This window comes from Phragmites australis, chromosome 4, assembly GCF_958298935.1.
Source record: "Phragmites australis chromosome 4, lpPhrAust1.1, whole genome shotgun sequence".
In the NCBI taxonomy this organism is placed as follows: domain Eukaryota; kingdom Viridiplantae; phylum Streptophyta; class Magnoliopsida; order Poales; family Poaceae; genus Phragmites; species Phragmites australis.
This window is the reverse complement of record NC_084924.1, coordinates 5,781,325-5,793,824: the sequence shown is the minus strand read 5'-3', so window position 1 is coordinate 5,793,824 and position 12,500 is coordinate 5,781,325. Positions and strand designations below refer to the sequence as shown.

Here is a 12,500-nt window from a genome sequence, read left to right as displayed (position 1 = left end):
CGCCCTCAAGCCCGTGCTCCGGTTCCGCCGCCACCTCGCTGGAGCGTCGTGCCTCTCTTCAGCGTCTCCAGCCCCTTCACCGAGTCGTTTAGGGCCCACGTTAGGGTCGTGGCTTTCGCCATCGCCGCTGTCAGGGACCGCGGCGGTGGAGGGTTCCCTCCATTCCTTCCCCAACCAATGGAGCACATCCATGGTGGCGCCGTCATCAGCCTGGCCAAGCGAATCGAGCGACTGCCCATCCTGGCGAGCCAATTTCTCTCTCACTTGCTCAAATTTCGCTGCTTCCTTGAAAATTTCATTTGGGAAAGAAGCCTGCAGTACTACTTTCTGCTGGCTAATATTGAACAGCTGCATGAGGCTGCTCGAGCAGTAGCATAGGAGTGATCCAGTCATTCTGCTCCATGGCTTCGACAGGTGCGCCGCAATGCAAGCACAAATTTCATGGTTCAACTTGCAATGTCCGATTGTAGTGTTGGTCATTATCCAACGAGTGCTGCTGGTAGAGTCTTGGCTGCGATTTTGTACCCAATTAGCAGTCCGGGCCTTTAAAAAGTATTAGCTATAGTTCATTTATGTTATTGATGGAATCACAGTTCATTGCTCTTTAGTTGTATTGATGTGCAAAGCTAGCTTGCCTTTTATGTGTTCTACATATCATCGGTACAATTATGCATTCCCATTTCTAACATGTCGATTTCTGCGGTCCATTTGTTAGGCACACTAAACATGTTTCATACAATGCTCCTTAGGGTTTCAGTTGGCACTAGAATTGCTATGTAAAATGCCGTGCAATGTAGTTTTAGGTTTAGCTGGTGCTAGAATTGCTACGCAAAAGTTCGGGTTGAGCATGTTGAGTGCTTCAACCTATTTCTTCTTACATTTTTTCTACTGAAGAGTCAATGACCCAGCTTCCTCTTTTATATGAATGTTGTGCTACTATGTTTAGCTTTCGCAAAAATTAGCTTCCCCAGTTTCCGATGTTTGGTTCCCTAATCAGGATCATGCTCACAACCACCATAATACGCTTGATCTAAATTGCAAAAGGAAAGCTATGCTTATGACTTTCCCTGCTTTTTCCCTGCATAATCCTCCAATATCAATAGACCTTTTGTCATGTATATCATATGATATATTGTAACTCCAGTTCTTCTATACCAGTTCTTTGCAAAAATATTATTGATATGTAGATAGTTAATATGCTAGTCGTCAGGTTAGTCAGCGTAAACAATTTATTTTCTTTGCATATCCAGATATGCTAGGCGACCTTTATGAACACCAACCGAGAGATCATACATACGAGAATGGATTCTTCCATTTACCTAGCACTAGAACAATGGATCAAATAGTGTGATTTGACATCACTCTGATCAAGACTCAATGCATTGAGCTTACCGAGTCTCCAATGACAAGTGGAGATAAATAGCATGGAAGAACAGTCGTCCTGAAATTTAGGCTTAAATCGGCTGATAGCAGATCTGCGGACTTTATCTCAGACATGAAATCTTGTTATCTGCTGGACAGGATGGGGATATATAATGCTGGAAAACACACTTGTGTGAGGACAAATTGAAAGCAATGCGAAGAATATATGGGCCTTCTGTAAGCTATGCGAAGAATATATCGGTTAACAACCTTCGACACATGTTAGTTAAATTACAATACGCACTATTTACCCAGAAAGCCCAATAATTTGCTATGCTCATAAAATCCATGCCCTGGCTCCTAAATATACTAGCTGGTACCCGCGCGTTGCCACGGGATTCAAGAGCTATTTACGTATCTATGTATCAATAATATTTTTGTAAGAAACTGATATAGAAGAACTGGAGTTACAATATATCATATGATATACATGACTAAAGGTAAGTTATAAGCATAACTTTCCTTCTTCAATTTAGGCCAAGCGTATTATGGTGGTTGTGAGCATGATCCTGATCAGGGAACTAAACACCGGAGACTGGGAAGCTAACTTTTGCAAAAGCAAAACAGAGCAGCAAAACATTCATATAAAAGAGGAAGCTGAGTTATTTGACTCTTCGATAGAAAAAATGTAAGAAGAAAGAAGTTGAGGAGGCGGGGCCGGAGGCGTAGAGAGGCGAGGTCACGAGCAATCAGGAGGGGTCGAGCAGCCCCGCTGTGCAGTTTTTTTTTAGCCGAATATGGTTGGATGGATCAAGAGAGGCACATAAAAGAATGGACGGATCGCTGACACGTGGCAATCAGATGTCCGTAGGAAAGCGACGACGTGGCTCGACGACGGTCCTTTTTGGTATACATAAACACAGATATATATAGATTCCGAATGACCCTTTCAGAACCATTCGCCACTCACCTAACCTGACGACCGCGGAGCATACAGAATTGGGTTGCCGGCGCTGCTGAGTTGGACATCTGGGCGCGCCTGAGCACCACTCGATTCGGATCGAACGGTCTGGGTCAGGCTAACTGTTCCCAGATGCATCAACCAACAGCAATCGCCCGGGGTGGGGCATCTCATCTCATGCACACCATGAGCAAGAATATTTGCCAGTTGTCATGCCCTTGAACTCTTCTAGAGATTCTTATTTTACATGCCCCTTTTACCCGGTCTTCTTTGAAGACCTTAACAAACTAGGTACGAATCTAGGGTTCAAACTCCGAACCGGTTTCGGAGACGCTCCATGCGTCTTGCTAAACCACGCGCTCGTTCACCTCTTCAAGAGACGTTCCAATCAGGAACACGAATCACACGTGTCCTCTCAAGCTTCAACAATCACCATGAAACAGAAATCCATCAGGGCAAGCAGGCGTAGGAACATCAGCCATCTACCATTGCACCCCATCAAGCACCATGCCCACAAGTCGTAACATCCCTCCTAGACTCTAAATTTACACAGCAGACGAAGTGAAAGGAAATAAATGGCAGCAGCAGCAGCATACCCTAGAGTCTGACTCTCACACTCCCTAGCTAATTCTCCACCTGAATGATATGGAATACCACCAAAAGGTTCTTTCTGCCCGCCACCAAAAGCAAGTGCGTGAAACAAGACGACTAAACAGGAGAGGGTGATCAGATCACGCCCGAAAGCAGAGAACCATGAGCGCGCAGCAAGCCAAGATCACCACCCGCTTGGCGATTCCGACCACCGGGAGGATGCCGGCGCCATTGTTGTCGAAAGGTGAAGGGCCTAAAGCATGAGGGCTGTACACGCCAGACCCGCCGTTGCCGCCAGTCGTGGTTGTGCTCGTCCCGGCAGTGCTGCAAAACAGATGAAAAGACAGTTTCAGCATGATGGACGAGTCCTCTAATCCTTGCTCTTGTAAAAAGGAAAGCATGCATGGTCTTCACACTATAAAACATATGCAGATGATAAGAGCTGATACAATCTACCAGCAGTGCCTTAATGCTTTGTTTGGTTATTGACAAATCAAGTTGAAATATGTATTGATTTATATGTGATAAGTGATTAATAAGGTTGTCGATTTAGTTTATCGAATTTTAAATTACTTGAGCTTGATTTGAGCATTTTGATTTTACTATCTGAAGTAGGAGTTAGAGTTAAAGAAATGTGTTTACTTATCTCATGGTGTGCAGGTGACGGTGGGTGATTGGGGCTAACCGGGTGCTTGGTGTCAGACGATTAAGGAAGTCGGACGGAGTCAGGGGTGATCCTAGTTGTATACGTAGAAATTAAACAAAGCATAAAATAGAGGATCAAGACGGCATATTGACAAAGTCAAGTGAAAGAATATCTATGCAAGTGACAAGATAATCTGAAGAAACGGGAGCGGAAGAGACTTGCTGGTGGTCTGGATCATAAGATGGAGTACACGTGTCGATATCAGAATGATTGCTTAATGTATACGCAAGTAACGAGTCAAACTTTGAGAAGCATGCAGAGGGTTTCATAGTTGGATCTCAAAACCGTAGGAGGGTTGGAGGAGTATGTGGCACCATCGTGAAGTTTACGTCGAGACGAAGCTAAGTCGTGAAGGTGCCGCGGCTGTTCGATGGACGAAGCAAAAAAATGACCAAAATATTCCCAGTGGTAGGTATGAGTGTACTACAAGAGAGGATTATTTTGGTAATAAATTAGAAAACTTAGGGGTCAAGTATTTAAACCAGTCACTTGAGTCTAGTTATCACCCATTTGAGAGCCTAGTGCTAGGATTTTAAATAGGGAAAGATACTAGCTTAACCTATGTAATAGGTGAGAGTTTTTTAAGGAAAAAAATCTTGTAATCTATATAAAATAGGGTTGACCTCTTTAAGTAATAAAATTTATGTTTTTGCATATGCTTGAATTTCCTTCCTTCTAGTCTATTAGTTCATTTGCAAGTTTGCAAGTTTTTCTTTTTTGATTGTGATTTTCTGGTTGATTTTTGTTTTTACCTTCAATCTTAGGAAGTTGTTATTTTAGTTGCTAGAGGCATAAACGTTCATATACTCATGTATTTGAAAGTGTCTTGAATCCTCTTGTCTCTAGACCATCAGCTTAGAGAGTTGCTTCTTTCGGTGATTGTCTTTTTGTTTTTTTCTTTATTTAAGTTTTAAGTTTTGTGCTCAAAAACACATGAAATGGTCTTGAATAGAGTTGGATTCATATTTTATCCGTAGAGTCATGTCAGTTTGGAACTTTCTTTTTCTCTTTATCTCTCTAAGTTTATGCTTCTGTTTGTACATTTTTAGGAGCGTTGAGTGAACATCTATTTCGCAAGAAATTTATAAAACCTCTATTTACTCTTCGCTAGTTATCGTTCTCGGTTCTACAGTTATGTTTGGGCTATTCTTGAATCAGTTCCTTTAATGTTCTAGTGTTCATATCCAAGTGTGGTGTACTGGTAGTGGCTCATTGGATGCTTAGTGTTAGCAGTTTATTCCAGGCATTTGCAGATAGGTCTGAAAGGAATGCAGGGCATTCTTGCATTTGTAGACCAGCTCAATGTTAAAGGGTGAGGAATCACCCGACCAGCACAGCATAATTAAGAGACTAATGACATTTTGGAACCCACTTCGAAGAATCCAATCCACATATCTAATAACCTAGCAATAATCCAGGTTCTTCTGAATACTAATACTCCCCTAGTTTCAAAAGGAGCCAGGAATAATGCGAGAACCTTTAACAAACAAACGCAATCAAAAGTGACAGGAAGAGGCTGGCTCATCTAGCTAGGAGACGGAACCTGAAGGGTATAGGATTCCCCTAAAAAGACCCCCTCAAGACACAGTTGTTCATCGATGCAGCCAAATGTGGGGAAAGAAAGAAAGAAACGGAACCCCACGCGCAAATCACCTTTATTCCAGGATTTCCAACCAAAGAACAACACACGACCGCCCACCGAATGGCACCACATGGTCAAAGACTCCAAATTTTCCATAGCACTTACTAGGATCCAGACTTGGCATTAATCCTTTCTCAAGAGGGCCAAGCAAAGTGATCATGCCCTTCAGGTTGCACCGGAGAGTTACAGAAAGATGCGACTTTTCCTACCCAGTACCTATCTTCTTCCAATCGGTTCAGTAAATGGGTGAGTGAAATGTTAGGCAAGTTTTTGCTCTGATTGGTGAAGGAAAAGTAATGCATCTAAGTAGCGTTTCCATTTTCAACCAAACCGTGGCGAGGAGCCTAAAGCAGAACTGAAGCTGTGGTATTTTTTAACTATCCTCCCACACAAACAGCAACGTTTGATGTGCCAGAAGCAAACGGCTGTTACAAACTCACACTCTAGAGACTTGGCATACGTCTATTTATCAAGAAAAGCGAGAAAGGAGTAGTGTAAAGTAACAATGTTGTGCAAGGATTACCTTGGGGATGCAGGGTACTGGCAGCCATTGCCGCCTGCAGCCAATAAACAAAGAGGCAAACAGAGCGTCAGGAATCTAAACCAAGAAATCAAATCTCTCAGTTCTCACCAACCTGAACTTTGAACAGAGGGATTCGGAAAGAAAAAGAGGTTGAGCAAAAGAAATGGTGAGCAGTTGATGGATTACTTGGGTCGTTGGTGGTGAGCAAGGTGGTGCCGGAGAAGACGCAGGCCTGGGGATTCTGGTTGTTGCGCTGGTAGAAGCTGTTGACGGCGTAGGAGCAGTGGGCCTTGACGGTGTCCGGGGCGAAGCAAGCGCCGTTCTGCAGGATGGGCTTGCAGTCCGCGCCGTCGCCGCACGCATAATCCAGCGTCTTCTGCAGCGCGCTGTCCGGCAGGTCCGTGCGGCACACGCACCACGCGCCGTCTTCACCACCACCACCAACACGGCATACCATACGGCGAGAAACAACTTCAGAAAGATTGCCAAAAAACCAAGAAAAGAAAGTGGAGTGCCAATGAATCAGTGAAAGAACGGGGGAGAGGAGCCCACACACACACCTGACCGGCTGGCGAGCGCGGCGGTCGCCACCACCAGCAGGATGAGGCGAGCTGCGTTCGCCATGAAGCGCACGCTGTCGTGAGGCTTGTGACGGCAGTGAGCAGGCTCAAGCTCCTTCACAGTGTGGCCGTGCCTTCTGCTGCCTTGGCCCTCCTCTCCAGCAGGCGAGAGTGTTTTGCACCGGCAGGCAGACCGCAGGGTTTTTTGCTGTTCTGCACGACGGAGGACCGCTGAGCCGAGCAGCCAAGCACGCGCAAGCCGCTCGGCCAGTGCCCAGTTTTTGTAAAGTGGCGCGTCCCGTAGCACCGGGAGCCACTCGAGGCCAGCGCTGCCCCTGACCGCCCGGTCCAGCGCCAGAGGCAGAAGGCAGTGTGGCCTTTCATGAACGGTCAAAAAACGCATGGCCAGTGGGCGTGGGGGTGGGTGGCATGGCAAACGCTGGCCAGGACTGTGCCCCTGCGCGCCGGCCGCCGGGTAAATGCGTCTAGTATGTGAGTGTACAACTTCCCTGCCTACCGTGTTTTCTGGAAACACCGTAACAACTAGGAAGAAAATTACACTACTGTACATATATATATATATATATATTTATATTTAGGTGTATCACTTAAAGAATATTACACCTGCTGAGACATAAGGAGTTTAATCCGTGATGGATAAAGGGCCCTTCGATAAGATTATCTTCAACAGATATTTAAATTCGTCTACTATAACACTATTACAACATTTTCTAACATAATTACAGTACTCTCTATTTTTTCATCTCTAACAGCTATTTTGCTTCCTACCTTTCACTATTCTCACTCTCCCTCTCTCTCATGTTCACATTCATCCTCTATAAACGGTGTTAGTTGTATCTTTTCATCTATCAAGTTGCAGTCTTCACTGTAGCAACACTATAGCAGTGGATACAACACTGCTGAAGTGTGTGAAGGGTCATCTCCGATCCGCATCGGTCTCTGTAGCACTCGATACGGTGCCTATTAGAGTTGGCCTAAGTCTATCTTTAGCAGAGGAGGTATCTAGTGCTACAATAATTACACATGCAAGCACTAGATATTGATCACAACAGCCAGCAAACGGCTCCAACAGAAACCATATCTCTTGCTACAAGGATACGGTCAGGAGGGTGTATACTCTAAATTTACAGCTCCACTCTCTCTCAATACTATTCATAGAGGATGAATGCGAGTTTAAAAGGAGGACGGGAATAATAAAAGATAATAAATAAAGTAGTTGTTAGAGATGAAAAAATAGAAGATGCTATAATAATATTAGATGTAATATTATAATAATATTATAAAAGATGAATTTTTAAAATATCTAATTGATGATCTAATTATACAAATCAAGGTTCGGTTCTCATTTGATACTGTGTTCTGTTGGCGTGTTGGGAAACCCAACCCTACCACAGGGTTAGATTACGACCCGGGGTTCTGCTGTCTTGCCTCATGGCATGGACGCGGATTTTTTAACCATACAACTCAAGGATCTATTTATTCTTCATGGCATGGATTTGTGGGGTGGAGTTGGGGGCCCCGGAATGCTGGATAGACGGTGTTTATAGGCTGCGCACATCTCAATGCGTCGTCACTGTACATGCAGTATAGTACTACCAGTAGCACTAGTATAATCACTTTGGAAGGCACGCAATTGTACAAGCAATTGGTCAATTTAAAATCCACATGCTATATTGAGAATCTACTTCTGCAAAGTGGTATTAGATTATGCCTGATGGATTCTTTTTGTGATCTAGAAGTTTTCGTGAAAGGATTTTCGTTAACTTCAACGCTCCAACGATTTTTCATGAAAAAATTTACAAGATCATTCTCTTTAGAATAAGATTTTCGCTTCTTTCTCTTTATGAATCCCTTTAAACGGGAACTGTAAAGATGATAAAAAATAAATAAAATAAGAATGAAGAAGAGAATAAAAAAACGAAATGAAGGGAAAAAAAATTTGAGGATGGTCTTAGGGGCATGCCTATTGCAAACTTCCAAACCAACTACTAGTAGTGGTTTGCATTGGACGGTTGCTAGTTTATTGCGTCTGCAAAATGTGCAGTTTAGGCACCAAGAACTAATCTCACGTGGGCGACACACACGTAGTCACGTACTACCATCAAGCTGACAAGTATTTCTGTGCAAAAAAGAAAGAACGAAATTTACAATTTTTATCAAGATTCAATTAAACTTTTAAATTTTTTATCGTTAATAACTTTCAAAATATTTAATTTAAAAACATAAGAATCATATATATATATATATCTTGAAAAATACTTTCATATTATTGTATTTTTTTATTAGATATTATAAATATATTTGAATAAAAATAATAATCGAAATTGTTCATCAAAAATTATAAAATTTTAAAAATGATAAGTATTTATTACTGGAGGAGTATTTTGCATGTTACCGCAACGATCACCGAGGACCATGTCATTGTCATGTGCCCGCAGCCAACGGGGGCTTTGCTGTTTCGAGTTTCTACCCGTTGAGGCGCTGTCGCGGTCAGAATGCCTTTTTGTCTAGTATCACTGGAACTCTAGCGGCACGTTGCACCACGGACCTATGCAATGCTTCCTTCCTATGCTGCTCTATCCTGTAGGAGTAAACACGGGTAATGTGGTATAGAGACGGTGAGAACCAAGCCATCCTTAAGACACTGAGAACCAAGCCAAACCTAAGATTACTTTTTATGTATCTTATCAAGCCGGGTTTTTTTTTTCAATAGTAGATGACATCGGTTGATTGTGAGTATGATGACTTTATTAATATCTAAAATCCATATCTTTGATCTTCGATATGAGTATGCCTATTTAAAAGAAAAGAGTAGGAGAGGTGACAGAAGGATACAGTGCGCAGATAACCATTTTCGTAATACTTGGGCACGGAGAAAGCGATAGATTGCAGGGTCCGATGTGCCATTTCATTCTCGAAGATGAGAAGGGTGATAACATAACGTGCTCTGTACGATCTGTCCGTTACTCTTCTGAACACACACGCCAAACAGAACAAACAAAAAATAGAAACATACACATGTAGCATTAGCTAATACTCATGGCAGCATCAGGTGATAAGTTGACATTTCTATACATGAGGCTACAAAAATGCAAATCCTGACGGTTCACTACTAAAGTTAGTCTTGTACCATATACTTGTATTTCTAATCCATCGGTAATTTAGGGGCTCGAATTTTAAAGTATGAATCCATAAATTTACAATTTTTCATTCATTGTAATGGTTAGCTACATACAGTTTGTCCTACGATTACGAGTACAGAGATGTAAAAAAAAATACAGTGTCCATTTCACATGAAAATGGCCATATAGCGTGGTATCTTCAGACTAATCCCAGTCTGCATCAAAGAACCCAGCGTCTTTCATTTCGGAGTAGTATACATTCTCTAGAAGCATGTCTTCCTCCTACACATACAAATAAACCAGCAAACACAAACAATTTCACTACAACAGGGCACACAAAAATTTACCAGTACATTAACGCAAGGAGGAAGCGCTATAAAGAACAAAATAAATGTTCATGCGCAAGAAATTACCTGGAAGAAGTCTGCTAAGAAAGTCACATATAGAAGTGGAAGGTAAAGAGAGTGATAGCAGACGGTTGTGAGATTATATAACCTACAAAAAGGAAGATCCTCAAATACTAATCTTGGAGGTGAATAATTTAAGATAAATTTTTTAGCATATTGTTCTTTATGTACCATAACCCAAATCCAGCTCCACTAGCAACAAGGAAACAGCCAAACAGTGATATGCCATTCAGTAGTAGCATCGCACATATGTAGTTGTAGTATGCTGGTTTTGCTGCAAGAAAGCAACCACGGGATCAAGGTCATGAAACAACAAACAAAGAGTTTGAAACATACATGATAATACCGGGAATTGTAACCAATTACCAGGCAGCCTGTCTTTCCATCTTGAGTGATGCATGAAAACAATCAGGCCATAGACTCCAGTAAGCACCAGTTTGTGGAGAATCCATAGGCCCCATTTCCCACCAGTTCGTTGGTCAGCATCAATGAACAAAGGAACACCAAAGCCAAAAACATATATAGTCTGAAGGAGCAAACGTTAGTTTCAGAGGCAACATAGTGTTCTCTAGTTAACAACGCGAGAACTAAAGTATTAACCCACTTTCCAGTGGCGACATAATCTAGCACATTGAAACAAGGATAGGTGTAAAACGCTAAGTCATGGGTTCTAAGCAGTCAGTTTTTTTCCCAGTGTCATGAGATGAGCATGCAAGACCTATTATCAATAGAAAATTTGTACCAACTTGCAATAGCCAATCCATTATGAAACAGTGGAAATAACATATTGTTTTCTTCTAATAAAGAGCATGATGGACCTGATACATATACACCAGTCAATTTACTTTGCTTATTGTTGTTAAGTAAGAAGGCAAAGATACCAGGAAAAAGAAGAAGGCAAAGATGACACAGATTGATTTTTTTCTTGTTAATCATGAAAAAAGGACAAACTGCAAGAGCTAAGTAAAGAAACATAGCACCCATCACTGATAAGAAAAGCTAGGTAACGTCCATTCTGCCTGAACTTTAGAGTAGCATCATACCTTGAGCAATACATCAGCAGCAACTACAGCTCCAGAGATAACAAAGGTGCGTGCCAAAGATTCAAAACCACTGGCATCATTTCCTTGAAGTAGAAATGCTATGAGACTAACTTCCAAGAATAGCATTCCCGATTTTGTAAACAATGACAATACATTCCAAGAGAACGCCCTATCAGGCATACATTGCCACGCCTGCCATTTGAGGAAAAAGATAGGTTTCATACTTATATAAGAGAGACATGCAATATAAGAGTAACACATACGATAGAATTGAAATTTCCGAATGCATAAGAGCAGGATTTGTCATGCGATTATCCCTCTACATCAGCACTGTGTCAATTCTAAAGATGTGCATCTGAAACCTAAGCCCAGCAATCAGGGCAGTGTGAGGTCTAGTTATTTGAGCAACTAGCACTAGAGCTTTCTTTTTTTCTATAAATTCACCAGAGTAAGCTACCTGTTCATCATTACTATCCACCAACCAGGTAAGACCTGGCCACCAGAAGCTTGGTTATTTCTTTTCGGGGACCCACTATAGCTTTCTACTTGTTCATCACTGACATGACCTGACAAACTCCCAACCTACCCATTCGATCACAAACCGTAACTCTACTTATTCCATTACCAAGTTGAAACATCAAAAGGCTAGATGTATTTTCACCAAAAGAGTTTGTCTAACCGAAAACCCACCAAACTCTTTTACCCACTTATTCTACTTAGCAATCAGAAACTAAACAAGACATACAAACATTAGTGTTCATCAAATCTAAAAACGCATTTTAAAAACCTCATGATCAGCACTTTACATGTACCCTTCTCACAGCTGATTTTAGTATTTTACATTTTTACCCAACAAATTCACGATTAACCATACTTGACCCTACTTTCCATTGACAGGAATTCCCCTGCCTTCCACTAGTTGTTACTAGAATGACACGCACAACATCACATCATGTATGTATCAGAAATCAGAATGCCCAAATCAAAGCCTAATCAAGCAGGCAGTCCCATGGCCAACCAATTCGGGACTCAGAGAAGTGACAAAGGCAAGCAATCCGAACCTGCAGAAAGCACCAGAGGAGGTTGAGGACGGCGACGGCCCAAAGGAGCGCGTAGTATGCAACGACGACGACGTGCGAGCGGCCGTAGCTGAGCCTGCGGAAGCTCCGCCGGGCCTGCCAAGCCAGGAACCCCACGAACGCGAGCGACGGCAGCATCACCGCCAGGCTGTACCACGCCCCGTGGCACTCCGACACCCACCACATCGGCCCCGACGGCGACCCGGAGCCGTCCGACGACGCGTTGGCTTCCGGCGCCACCGCCACCGCCATCGCGCCCTCAGCGAGCAGCGCCCGCATCTCCGTCGCCCGCCCGCCGGGGGAAGGGGAGGTGGAGGTGCCTGGCCGCTAGGGTTTGTGTTGGGGGATTTGGGATCGCGCGGAGATCGATTGCCGAAGCGGTAAGATTACGCTGGCTAGCGGGTGGAGGGTGGGTCAAAGGGAAGGGAACGATGTTCTGTAGAACCTGCTTCGGCTGGCTAGTGAGTGGAGGCCTGGAGGGTG

General features: G+C 43.0%; 1 protein-coding gene and 1 pseudogene across 1 annotated transcript; both read right to left on the bottom strand.

Moving 5' to 3' along the window:
- Window positions 1-2,383: 2,383 nt before the first annotated feature.
- Window positions 2,384-6,729, bottom strand: LOC133914115 (PLASMODESMATA CALLOSE-BINDING PROTEIN 2-like; annotated as a pseudogene).
- Window positions 6,730-9,471: 2,742 nt separating this feature from the next.
- Window positions 9,472-12,500, bottom strand: LOC133915415 (protein CANDIDATE G-PROTEIN COUPLED RECEPTOR 2-like). Its single transcript, XM_062358561.1, has 6 exons — window positions 12,000-12,500; window positions 10,939-11,130; window positions 10,262-10,421; window positions 10,067-10,169; window positions 9,902-9,983; window positions 9,472-9,770 (listed from the first exon to the last, which is right to left on the bottom strand). The coding sequence occupies exons 1-6, from the start codon at window positions 12,294-12,296 to the stop codon at window positions 9,693-9,695; spliced, it is 912 nt and encodes a 303-aa protein (XP_062214545.1). The 5' UTR covers window positions 12,297-12,500; the 3' UTR covers window positions 9,472-9,692.

Coding starts and splice junctions, on each gene's coding strand:
- LOC133915415 (XM_062358561.1), bottom strand. CDS start 12,296: ATGCGGGCGCTGCTCGCTGAGGGCGCGATGGCGGTGGCGGTGGCGCCG. Junction 10,422..10,938: donor CTGCTGATGTATTGCTCAAG/GTATGATGCTAC, acceptor TTGCTCCTTCAG/ACTATATATGTTTTTGGCTT. Junction 9,771..9,901: donor TCTTAGCAGACTTCTTCCAG/GTAATTTCTTGC, acceptor TTGTATGTGTAG/GAGGAAGACATGCTTCTAGA.